At 42.2% G+C, this 13,381-nt stretch overlaps 1 protein-coding gene across 1 annotated transcript in view; it reads left to right on the top strand.

The window, feature by feature from the left end:
• ak8 (adenylate kinase 8) overlaps positions 1–12,893 on the top strand; it is a 104,249-nt gene extending 91,356 nt beyond the window's left edge. The window contains exons 12-14 of the mRNA XM_084309353.1: positions 7,928–8,008; positions 8,637–8,766; positions 12,759–12,893. Coding sequence (XP_084165479.1) covers positions 7,928–8,008; positions 8,637–8,766; positions 12,759–12,887 — 340 coding nt within the window. The 3' untranslated portion in view covers positions 12,888–12,893. The remainder of the gene's footprint in view (positions 1–7,927; positions 8,009–8,636; positions 8,767–12,758) is intronic.
• The last annotated feature ends 488 nt before the right edge of the window (positions 12,894–13,381 follow it).

Genomic DNA, 13,381 nt, shown 5'->3' with positions numbered 1-13,381 from the left:
AAGCAGTAAACTCGAACAAAAACTAAATCACAAATTCCCAAATTCCCTACATACACATTAAATATGACGATGCGTTACCATAAAGACATGCATGGTAGGCAGGGACTACAGATGAAAACTAGCTCATTAGCTAATTCTGGTACATTTACATTGATGTGGAAACTGAAAATGTTGATTAATGTGCACTGTCCCTGGGTAAAAAATAAATAAACAAACTTAAACTTATGATGTTGAGATATAATGTTTTATTTCTGAACAGAATGAGATTTGCCTAGCCTTTACACTTTGTTGATGCTGGGCATCTATTAGAAAATGAATACACATTTTGCTGATGGTTGTGTGTGTGCACCATGAACCGTGCTTCTCTGTTTACCTTTCAACCCTCCTCTCCTAATGATGTACTTGAAGCATTGCAAGCCATTGATACCAGGAGCTCAACTGGAGAGGATACATTGGATAACTATTTTCTAAAACGTTCCACTTATTATCACAGAGCAATTAATGCATACATTTAATCTTTCTATCTCAACAGCCATATTTCCTAGTGTTTGGAAGTCGGTCCATGTGATTCCTTTACACAAAGGAGGTGATAGAGATGATTCAATAATTACTGCGCCAAATCTCCTAACTACCCTGTTTAGCAAAAACCCTGGAATCTTTGATAAACAACAAACTCAAGTATTTTCTTTCAAATCCCTCGATATTAAGTCCACACCAATCTGGATTTAGAGCTATCACAGCACTATTTCAGCTATTACACTAGTTCAAGTTTCAAGTTCAAGTTTCTTTAGTTGTCATACAGAAGTACAGAATACTTTTATACAAAATGCTTCTTTCTGTTTCGCTCCAGAGACTGTGCTAGGCAAAAATAGATAAGTATAAAATAAGTATAGCAAGTATAAAATAGAAGTCAAGTACGTAGACAAACATTTTCAGTATACTGTATATTATATGGTAACTCAGCTACTTCTACTCTACATTGAGCATTGTATATATGTATATATACAATGCTCAATGTAGAGTAGAAGTAGCTGAGTTACCATACAATAATACTATACAGTGCAAAGCAGAAGTGGGATGAGGTACAATTTAGGTACAATTAACAGTAAGGTGTAATGAGGTATGGGTTGTAGTGCAAATTCTTTACCAAGAAATATAAAGTGTGCTTAGGTGTTCTAAAGTGGTTAAAGTGGGTGCTGCAGTGAGTTGTTTGTTTAAAGTGAGTGTGTGCGTGTGGATGTGTGTGCTGTTGAGTTAGTGTTTGTTGAGTTAGTTACAAATAATATAGTATCTGCATTACATAAAAATAATGCAGATACTGGTGCCCTTTTTTCTGGATCTGTCAAAAGCATTTGATACAGTTGATCATTCTCTGCTCTTTATGATTATGTAATAGTGGTTTGGATAGAAAGGCGCATGATTGGTTTCAGAATTATTTGTTTAAGAGGTGTCGGTGTGTGAAGTCAGGAAATGCCCAGTCTGAGTTCTTGCTGGTAGCAAAGGGTGTTCCGCAAGGTAACATTTTGGATCATGTCCTGTTCATCATTTATATCAATGTTATTGGCTCTTCATTGAATGGTTGTCAAGCCCATCTTTATGCTGATGACACAACTGTGTATTGTATTGCTGATTCTGTACAACTGGCCATTGAGACCTGCAACTTTCTCTTCAGGAAGCTCTTATTCATCTTAAACTGGTGCTTAATGCAAATATATCTAAATTCATGCCGTTTACTAGAGCCAGACATATTGAGTATACTGGTTTGCATATATCCACTGTAAATGAATCTAGCACTGAGAGAGTTACTGAATGAGATATTAAAATTTTAATATATTTATATTTAAATACCATGTGGACAATCTTGCCACCAGACTATGAAACAAAAATGTGTTTGCAGAGCTGTGTGTGTGTTCTGTAGTATAGCTGTGGAGACAATGGTGTGGCTCATTTGACATACACTACTTGTAGTCCAACATGGAAAAAATAGTTTGTTTCTACACACTGTAGTTTGTAGTTTATTACACGCTAAACATCGCGCATTTCCAAGATAATCCAGTCTTTTTCCATAGATTGCGAGATAAAACGCGCTATGTGCAATAAGCCCAAACCGTTCTGGTTGATCCCCTGAAACCCCAAATACTCCCAAATCAAAAGGTATATACCATGTACACATGTGCCTTCACAAAATCATCAAGGGGGGTGGGGGGTGGGGGTGGGGGTCGTTTTAACTCAAAATCGTGATCGTGTTTGTCGAGCAAGTTTTACGTCCGGTAAAACACAGAACTGTGACCGTTAGAAAAAAATTATTAAATATTTTTATTAATATCTTTTTCTTTTTTTTCTTTTTTTTTTAAGTCAAGCAGTCACCATGTACACTACAGTATGGCTCGGCGGCCAGTCAAACTTTATTTTTATTTATTTAACAGATTGCAGAATGGGTACAATACAGTACGGCTCAATACACACAATTTTATAAGGGAATGCAGACCAGAGAAAGACGTTTGTCTTGTTTACATCAGGGTCCCCCATTTTCAATTCATAGTGACATTTATGACATACAAGACATGACATTAATTTTATGGCATAGGGACCCTGATGGGGGACCCTGATGTAAACAAGACGAAAGTCTTTCTCTGGTCTGCATCCCCTTAACAATTGTATGTATTGAGCTGTACTGTACTGTACCCATTCTGCAATCTGTTAATAAAATTTTCAATCAATCAATGAATCAGGTATTTAGTACTGTTACATTTGTGACATATACGATATTCAAATATACAGTACTGTTACCCATAGATCCTGACAGAGTATATACATATGATGGGGAGGGGAGGGACTGTAGAATTGTTTTCATATTTAAGCCAAATAATATATATAATATATTTCTCCCTCCCTCGCTCTCTCTCTCCCTCTCTTTCTGAATATTACACACACACACAACACAAATATATATACACACACACACACAGTGGTTGCCTGCAGGAGGTCTGATTTGATTATGAATCAGAGAGAGAGATAGCCCCTTTGAATGTTATGAATTGAAAATGGGGGACCCTGATGTAAACAAGACGAAAGTCTTTCTCTGGTCTGCATCCCCTTAACAATTGTGTGTATTGAGCTGTACTGTATTGTACCCATTCTGCAATCTGTTAATAAAGTTTTCAATCAATCAATCACGTTAGTTAGCATCCAAGCTAGCCATAATGTTAGTAATTTAGCATCCAAGCTTCTTACCTGGCCAATAATCCTCCTTGCTCCTTCTGGACAGATATTTGTTAAATCATTATATCCACAGTGTGCTGGTCCTCAGTAAATGTCCCGCCGGCGAAAAATAAGTGGCTAATAAAGTGCTAAATGTTTGATAATAGAATAGAGGCTTTTTTTTTTTTTTTTTATCCACTTTTTCTCCCCATTTTTCTGTATTTTTCTCCCATCCCAATTTCGTATCATCCAATTCAACCCTCCCCTGTCACGAACGCTGTTTCTTGCCTCCCACAAGCCGGCTGCAATGTGGACTAAGTCATACATAGCACAAGTCCCCTCCGGTACTTGAGGTAACAGCAGTCGCATCTTTTCACCTGCGCAGCTCGATCTCTCAGTGTCGAGGAGTAACGCATGGGAAGCTCACGCTGCCCCCGACACTTCCTGATTCTACTGCGCAGGCGCACCAACCGACTTGTAGGAGTCGCTTGTTCACAACGTTCGATCCCCACCCTTCAGTTTTCCCTCCCCGTAATACGGCCAATGTGTATTACTGCGGACGACCAGCTAAACTGAAAACAATGTGGAGAGCTGGATTCGAACACGCGAATCCTAGCGTCTCCACACTGGTGGCGAGTGCCTTGCCCACTACACCACCTAGCCGCCCTTAGAATAGAGGCTTCTAATGTGCTGCTCTGTTAATAAAAAATGTCAATCAATCAATCAATCAATCCCACGAGGGGATGACGTTCAGACCTATGGTTGGTTCAGACGTTGTCACGTGACTCACGTTAGCAAAATGTGCAGAGGGGAGGCCAGACTACTTAGTCTGCTGACAGCCCCGTTTTAAGGTGTGGGCAGGGCTTTAGTCAGCTCGAATCTGATTGGCTAGTATTGGTTTTGGACTCCACATACATGAATCACATGCTGGAAGCTGGAGAAAGACACCCCTCCCCTCTGCCTCTGCCTCCTCTCTCAGTCCTCTGCTGCAGTGAGCACAGTGAGTCTGACAGTGTGTTAGAGAGAGGGAGAAGGAGAAGAGGGAGACATTTAAAAAAAAAAATATTATAACACAGATGAAAAATAATGATTTTTTTATTATTATTGTAAACTATATAAAAAAACAAATAAAAGAAAATTCATATTTTATATTTCATATTAATTCACATTTTCATGGGGAGGCCTGGCTTCCGTTGGCTTCCATGAGGATTTGCCACTGTTCAAAGGTAGGCGATACTGCCACCTGGTGATATTCGATCGGCATTGCAATTCCAACGTATACAAACGAGCCAGGAATGGCTAGAATGATCCAGATGATGATTTAGAATGGGGATCAGAGGGAAAATATCAAAGGATCAAAACCCGACTATACTCGGGTATGGCGCTCAACCGCTGGCGAGATAACCCGACTATACTCGGGCATGGCGCTGAATGTGTTAAGGTCCCCAGAGTGCAGACTGCACTGGAAACCTCTGTTTTGATGCCCCGGCTTCTTGGAATGATCTTTAACACACACTGAAAATCTATTCTCCACCAACTTATGGACAATTTAAAACCATGCTCACCAGACTGTTTTTTTTTTTTTTTTTTTTTTTGCCTAATGTAATGTCAGTGTAGTGGCCGCTTGTCACTCCCCAAATGTATTGACAAGTGTCACGATGCACCCACTTAGATATTTTCCTACTCAGCTAACAAAGTTGTGGATGTTGAAATAATTGAATGTCCAAGCTGCAGCTGATGTAGTTTGCAGGGTTTTATTGTCCAAAGGAAAGATGAATGAATGAATGAAAACTTTATTTAACAGATTGCAGAATGGGTACAATACAGTACGGCTCAATACATACAATTGTTAAGGGGATGCAGACCTGAGAAAGACGTTTGTCTTGTTTCCATCAGGGTCCCCCATTTTCAATTCATATAGACATTTATTTATACATGACATTTATGGCATAGGGACATATAGGTATTTAGTACTGATACATTTGTGACATAAACGGTATTCAAATATACAGTACTGTTACCCCTAGATCCTGACAGAGTATATATGATGGGGAGGGGACTGTACATTAGGAGGGGGTGGGTGGGTGGGAGAGAAATATACATACGGTGGGGTGGAGACTGTACATTAGGAGGGGGTGGGTGGGTGGGAGAGAAATATACATACGGCGGGGAGGGAATATATACATGCGGAGGAGGGGAGGAGACTATTAGGAGGTGGTGGGGGTTTTGGGCATTTACGGTGGCCAGTTTCGAATTGCAGCCTCCCGTAGGTGCTCTTTAAGAGCGGTTTTGAATGTGGGTAGTGATTCACATTCCTTTACAGCTTTGGGTAGGGCGTTCCACATTGTTGTGGCATAATTGCGAAACGTGTTTAGTCCCTTGTTTGAGCCGAATCTGGGTTTTACATGATTTGTTGAGCTTCCTCTGGTGTAGTGGTTGTGGTATTCACTGACCTTTGGGAAGTATTTTGACATGTACATGGGTACCCCGGTCGTATAGTGTATCTTGTAGACCAGGCCCATTGCAAGTTGCTGTACTCTGTCGTCTACTCTAAGCCATCCTAGGTTGTCAAAGTGGGCAGGGGTGAGGTGGGTTCTGGGGTTCAGGTCAAGTAGTAGTCTGACCAGTTTGTTTTGTGATGTTTGTAATTTTGTTTTAAGCGCCTTTGAGGTGCTTTGGTACCATGAGATGCACGCATAGTCGTAGTACCCTTGAATGAGTGCTCCTGCCAGAGTCTTCAGGGTATTCTTGTTTAACAGAGAGGAGATCCTGTACAAGAATCTAGTTCGTTGGTTGACTTTTTTTATTACATTGGATGCCATTTTGTCACAGGAAAGATTTGCCTCTAGGATGGAACCCAGGTAGGTAATATCGTCTTTCCTTGTGACAATATTGTCACCCACTGTAACTGAGAAGCCGTCGGTCTTGCTGAGTTTGTTATTTGAACCGAAGAGAATGGACTCTGTTTTGCCCATGTGTAATGATAGTTTGTTATCAGCGAGCCATATGCAGATTTTGCCTAGTTCCGTGCTGAGGGTTTTTTCAACCTGCAACTTGTTCTTGTCAGAGACCAGCAGTGCTGAGTCGTCCGCAAACAGGAACAAGTTGCAGTCACAGGCTGACGACATGTCATTTGCATAAATTAGGAAGAGTAGCGGTCCTAGTATGCTTCCTTGTGGAACACCACAGCTCACTGTGAGGGGGGGGGATAGAGTACCGTTTACCTCTACCATCTGTTCTCTCCTCTCCAGGTAGGATTGCATCCAGCTCACTGATAAGCTATCAAAACCAATTGCTTTTAGCTTGTCCATCAGAATGGAGTGATTGACAGTGTCGAAGGCCTTTTGTAGGTCCAGCATGACCATGCCGCAGTATTTGCCCGCGTCCACCTCTTGTTTGATGTGGTCGTTCAAATAGAGGAGGCATGTGTCAGTGGAGTGGGACGTTCTGAAGCCAGATTGGAATTCGTAGATTCGATTTTTTTCCGCCAGGTACTTTTCGACCTGTTCGTAGACTATTTTCTCCATGACTTTCGAGATGGAGGTAAGAATAGAAACAGGGCGGTAGTTGCCTGGGTCTAATTTGCTGCCCTTTTTGTGCAGAGGGGTCACTCTCGCAATTTTGAAGTCCTTGGGGACGTGTCCCTGTTTTATAGAGAGGTTTATTATGTGTGTGATGACTGGGGTGATGGCGTCTGCTGCGTCTCTGAGGAATTTGGAGGGGATGTTGTCATGGCCAGTGGCCTTGTTAGGTTGGAGGGCGCTCAATTTCACCTCATCAGTTGTTACCATTTCAAGTTTGAAGTCGTCTTTGTGGACCCCTAGGTTTTTGTAGTATTCTACTATGTGTTCTACCCCATAATGCCCTGAGTGGGAGGGTAGTTTGTTTACCAGTGTTGTGGCTATGTTTGTGAAGAAGATGTTTAAGTAATTGGCTACATCCAGCTTGTCTGTGATGAGCGTGTTGTCCGTCTTTATGTTTATGTTTGAGAATCTGGTTTTAAGTTTTTTACTGCAGCCTAGTTGATTATTGAGTAATTTCCAAAGTTCGCAGGGTTTGTTTTTGTTTTCCTCAGTTTTGTCGTTGATGAAATTTCTTTTTGCGGTTCTGATCATGGTGTTTACGTAATTTCTTAGTGTGTTTCTTTGAATTTTTAGTTCAACCAGATTCCATCATTCAATGAATGATGATGAAGGTTAACAGAACAGTTGTCAGTTGTTTGTTAGATAAGCAGTTCCAACAATGAAAGCAGGTTTGAAAGCGTGAATCCTCGGCAGGTGCATAAAGCGCACTGATTAGCAAGGTCTCTTATAATAGAGGTGGTGTGCCCCCTAGTGTTCAAACATAAATACAACACCATAAATAATACAACTTCTAATATGTCGGTTTTGGCTTCTACAGTCGGCATCATTGAAAATGACGGCCACCATCAATTATATTCCAGAGTATTTAAATAAAGTGAAATGAATGAATTAATCATCTCCTCCTCCTCTCTTCCTCTTCTCCTCCTCTCTTCTCCCCCTCTCCTCCTTCTCCTCTCCCCTCCTCTCCTCTCTTCCTCTCCTCCTCTCCTCTTTTCTTCTCCTCTCCTCTCTTCCTCTCCTCTACTCTACTCCTCTCTTCCTCTCATCTAATCCTCTCCTCTCTTCCTCTCCTCTACTCCTCTCCTTCTCTCCTCTCTTCCTCTCCTCCTTCTCCTCCTCTCTTCCTCTCCTCCTCTCTGCAGAGTATTTTTCTTGGAGATCACAGATGAGATGGCGATGGAGAGAATCAGTCTGCGAGCTACAGACCCAGTCACTGGAGAGAGGTCAGACATGTACAGTATAATGCTTTAACACTGGAAAGAGGTCAGACATGTACAGTATAATGCTTTAACACTGGAGAGAGGTCAGACATGTACAGTATAATCACCCAGCCCTAAACCATACTTACTGACCATGGGCAGATATTTTGATATATATATTATATCCTTATCACCCAGCCCTATCCTTATCACCCAGCCCTAAACCATACTTACTGTCCATGAGCAGATATTGTGATATATATATATATCTTTATCACCCAGCCCTAGGGTAAACCATACTTACTGTCCATGAGCAGATATTGTGATATATATATATATATATCCATATCAAGAAAAGTCCTTGTGATTATTGTGATATTGATTTCTTCCATGTCACCCAGCCAAAGCTGACCCCATGTTTGACGTCAGTCAGTCCTCCAAGTCCAACCAGTAAAACATGGTTCAACTTGACTCCACTGTATAAAATGACCTGTGTTTGTGTGTGCTTGTGTGTGTTTGTGTGTTTGTGTGTTTGTGTGTTTGTGTGTTTGTGTGTGTGTGTGTGTGTGTGTGTGTGTGTGTGTGTGTGTGTGTGTGTGTTTGTTTTGTTTGTTTGTTTGTTTGTTTGTTTGTTTGTTTGTTTGTTTGTTAGGTACCACCCGCTGTACCGGCCGGCTCCTAACCCTAAGATTCAGGCCCGACTCAGAACCAACCCCAGAGATTCTGAAAAGAGAGTCCAACAGAAGCTCAGCGAATACAGGTCCCATACGGCTTCACTGCAGGTACTGAAGGATTTATATACGAGGGGCCCTGTGTTTAACACTTTCTGCGCCAATAACGCATATACACGTTATTGCCCGGCATCACTTGAGTGCCAATAACGAGTATACTCGTTATTTGGTCCGTTTAAATTTTTTTCGAACACATTCCCTGCCATTGGTTATACCCATCAATATACCTAGTCTGCCACCACTGTAAGCCTATGGAGATGTTTACCTTCTTTGCAGGGCTATAACTTTTTAAATTGTATTGCTAAATTGACATTACTATGGCCCATTCAACATCGATTATCTATCGTTCAGGATGTATGAACGTTATACTTTTTCATTCATACATTCATACAAAAATACCTTCTAGAATATAAGTATGTTTTTATCGTTTTCTGCAGTAATTCCTAGAACGTGAGTTATAGGCCTAAACGCATATATAGATTATCGATTGCCGTTTATTCCCTATACACACTATATTAAAAAATTCAACTGTATATGATCGTATACGTTATGCTTCATCATGCGTGGAGGAAAGGGGGGGGGGGGGTCGTTTATAATTCCTCGATCATCAGTAATGGCTTTATGTAGTATGTGTGATATATTGATCAGATGGTTTTCAGTGAAATGAATAAACAATTGGGCTGAAAATAGCGTTAGTGTCCTCTTACCGTGCATCAAAGAGACTGGCGGTGAAATATCCCAAGTATAGGACGTCGATCGCCTAGGTCCATTTCCGGTTTGTATGGCGCAATAAACGCCGAAATCATATCGATTATTAAGTTTATAAAGCGATCCATTATGTACATTGTGTCTGTCGGGAGTCATGCAACAATGTCTGATGGCCGGATGAATTTAATCGGCCACTTGCTGTTGTTCCGAGTGTAACTCGCCCGACCATCCACCTGGCGGCGGTATTGAGCCGTCGTTGCCGTCACCTATAGGGTCCAGATGCAGCGTCGGAGGTGTATATATGAATTATGAATGCCATGGCGAAAAAATTAAATATTGATCTCAATAACGCTGTACAGCGAGGTCTGGCGGTCAACGCATGGCGGGCAATAACGCTGAACAGCGGTTTTGGCGGGGAAAGTGTTAATATTCTATACACTCTCACGGACCTCGGTGTTATCATTGGAACTCATTCTGAGACCCTGAGAGTGCAATGCCGGCCGAATCCTGCTAGGTGTCAGTATCGCCTACCCTTTGAAACCTTATTTCACACTGTGTGTTACATTTTATATGATCCGGGTAGAGAATTTGGACCCCGGTAAGTGAAATGGTTCATTCGAGCAACTTGGAACGCGTTTAGCACACTTGATGCATATTTTGTGCCATTTAATGTTAGGGACCCGATGGACATCAATACTGGAAATCATGATCAGACAATTGGAATATTCATTTTGGAATACCGCCTAGTAAAGGTAAGGACTATATGACATCAATCCTACTTTGATCCAACAATGATTTCACATCGATCGCAACGATCAACGTATGCAGTATTCAAAACGTATGCCGTTGCTGACGATCAGAGCATCAAAAATAATACCTATTATATACCTTTGATTTGGAAATAGTAACATGTCCAGGCGAGCAACGCGAACGCCTTTAGCAAAATTCATATAGCGCTCCATAACGCAGCTTCCAGGAATTAGCCCGGATCACTCTGGACATTTATTTTTTTTACTCTTTTTTACATGTTGGATGAGAGATAGTATTGTCTCCATAGCTATAATATAGAATATAGATATAGCTCTGCAAACATCGTGATGCACAGTGAAAATGCCTATCTTTTAACGTGGCCCATTGACTACAGGATGAGGATAATAGCTGCCGCTGAATGAGTTAAATGACCAATGTAGAGGTTATGAATTGCCTGAGACGTTGCATTTAATGTAAGTTAAACTGCAAAACACTCTAGTTAATTGTCCTGTTTATATGACTGCTTTTCAATGGGAAACTATTCTGAAAACAAAATACATCTATTGCACATATTTGCTTTGGAGACTCCCAACACATTAGATTCCTATGCAATAGAATTGGTCTGGACTACTCCAGCAAGTAGTTACGTCGATTGGTCCATAGGTCCATCGTGACGACCTAACAACCAGTAATTATTATAGTCCCTAGTAACAACCTAACAACCAGTAATTATTATAGTCCCTAGTAACGACCTAACAACCAGTAATTATTATAGTCCCTAGTAACAACCTAACAACCAGTAATTATTATAGTCCCTAGTAACGACCTAACAACCAGTAATTATTATAGTCCCTAGTAACGACCTAACAACCAGTAATTATTATAGTCCCTAGTAACAACCTAACAACCAGTAATTATTATAGTCGCTAGTAACGACCTAACAACCAGTAACTACTATTGTCCTTTTTTACCTTAGCTACTACTAAGTGCTTTTTTACCCTGGTTACTACTAAGTGCTTTTTTACCCTGGTTACTACTAAGTGCTTTTTTACCTTAAGGTGCTCCCATGGTCGAGCGGACTGTACGCGGACTGGACTCAGCGGACCTCCGCGGACCAATTTCCTACATGTCTCGCGCCACACAATTTTTCCCACGCTGTTCAACTTCTGTCATGTCATCATCCGATGTCAATAAAGAGTATCTTATCTCCGTTTCCAATATTTCGATAATAAAACGGGCAGTTTTACACACTTGAATAACAGGTATATGCAGCGAGGTGCAATGTACCGTATAGGCTTGGTCAACATGAGGTGGACAGCGCGTGGTGCTGAAATGACAAAGCATTGCATGAAATAAAAACACCAGTTTTATTTCAAAATATTGGAAACGGAGATAACATAGACTCTATGTTATCTCCGTTTCCAATATTTTGATAATAAAACTTTTCATTTAGAAAAGCCATTCTCTTTTGCGAGTGAAAAAGCAAGTGGTCAGAGTAAAATGCAGATCGGCGTCACATTAAATGCAAGTCAATGTCAACCAAAACGCAGAGCAGCGTTTTGTGTGACACCAAGTCAGCGGCGCGGACGTCCGCGCATTAGAAAATAGGAGCTTCGCACTTGGAGTCCGCTTTGGGTCCGCTTTGAGTCCGCAAGAGTCTGCGAGAGTCCGCTCCGTGTACGGTCCGCTCGACTATGGGAGCACCTTTAGCTACTACTAGGTGCTTTTTTACCTTAGCTACTACTAGCTGCTTTTTTACCTTAGCTACTACTAGCTGCTTTTTTAACTTAGCTACTACTAGCTGCTTTTTTAACTTAGCTACTACTAACTGCCACACACTGTAGACCTATAGAACATGTATCAATTGTAGTCTAACTAGACTGAGATGGGGAGTAGATGGAGGTCAATAAAGTCCTCTAACACGTCTGTGTGTCCCTACAGTCTCTGTACCTGGACAGTGTCCTCTCTAACTAACACGTCTGTGTGTCCCTACAGTCTCTGTACCTGGACAGTGTCCTCTCTAACTAACACGTCTGTGTGTCCCTACAGTCTCTGTACCTGGACAGTGTCCTCTCTAACTAACACGTCTGTGTGTCCCTACAGTCTCTGTACCTGGACAGTGTCCTCTCTAACTAACACGTCTGTGTGTCCCTACAGTCTCTGTACCGGGACAGTGTCCTCTCTAACTAACACGTCTGTGTGTCCCTACAGTCTCTGTACCTGGACAGTGTCCTCTAACTAACACGTCTGTGTGTCCCTACAGTCTCTGTACCTGGACAGTGTCCTCTCTAACTAACACGTCTGTGTGTCCCTACAGTCTCTGTACCTGGACAGTGTCCTCTCTAACTAACACGTCTGTGTGTCCCTACAGTCTCTGTACCGGGACAGTGTCCTCTCTAACTAACACGTCTGTGTGTCCCTACAGTCTCTGTACCTGGACAGTGTCCTCTAACTAACACGTCTGTGTGTCCCTACAGTCTCTGTACCGGGACAGTGTCCTCTCTAACTAACACGTCTGTGTGTCCCTACAGTCTCTGTACCTGGACAGTGTCCTCTCTAACTAACACGTCTGTGTGTCCCTACAGTCTCTGTACCCAAACTGCGTCCACGTCAACGCAGAGCAGGACCCCCACGCTGTGTTTGAATCCCTGGTCTACAAACTGGTGAACAGGCTGCCTGCTGACCTGGGAACAGCCTCGGAGATGGAGGGATGAGAGGACAGTAGATAGAGGAGGTGGAGGAGAGGAGGTGGAGAAATGAGAGGACAGTAGATAGAGGAGGTGGAGGAGAGGAGGTGGAGAAATGAGAGGACAGTAGATAGAGGAGGTGGAGGAGAGGAGGTGGAGAGATGAGAGGACAGTAGATAGAGGAGGTGGAGGAGAGGAGGTGGAGGGATGAGAGGACAGTAGATAGAGGAGGTGGAGGAGAGGAGGTGGAGAGATGAGAGGACAGTAGATAGAGGAGGTGGAGGAGAGGAGGTGGAGAGATGAGAGGACAGTAGATAGAGGAGGTGGAGGAGAGGAGGTGGAGAGATGAGAGGACAGTAGATAGAGGAGGTGGAGGGATGAGAGGACAGTAGATAGAGGAGGTGGAGGAGATGAGCGGGGAGATGTTATTGGTTGTGCTCTCCCTCCCTCTCGCCTCTTCTCTCATCTCCTCTCCTCCTCTCCCATCTCTTCTCTCCTCCTCTCTCCTCTCCCCTCTCCTC

This window comes from Notolepis coatsorum (assembly GCF_963971535.1).
Source record: "Notolepis coatsorum genome assembly, chromosome: 2".
In the NCBI taxonomy this organism is placed as follows: Eukaryota; Metazoa; Chordata; class Actinopteri; order Aulopiformes; family Paralepididae; genus Notolepis; species Notolepis coatsorum.
Note: the sequence above shows the minus strand (reverse complement) of the source record. Positions and strands in the feature narration are given on the sequence as shown.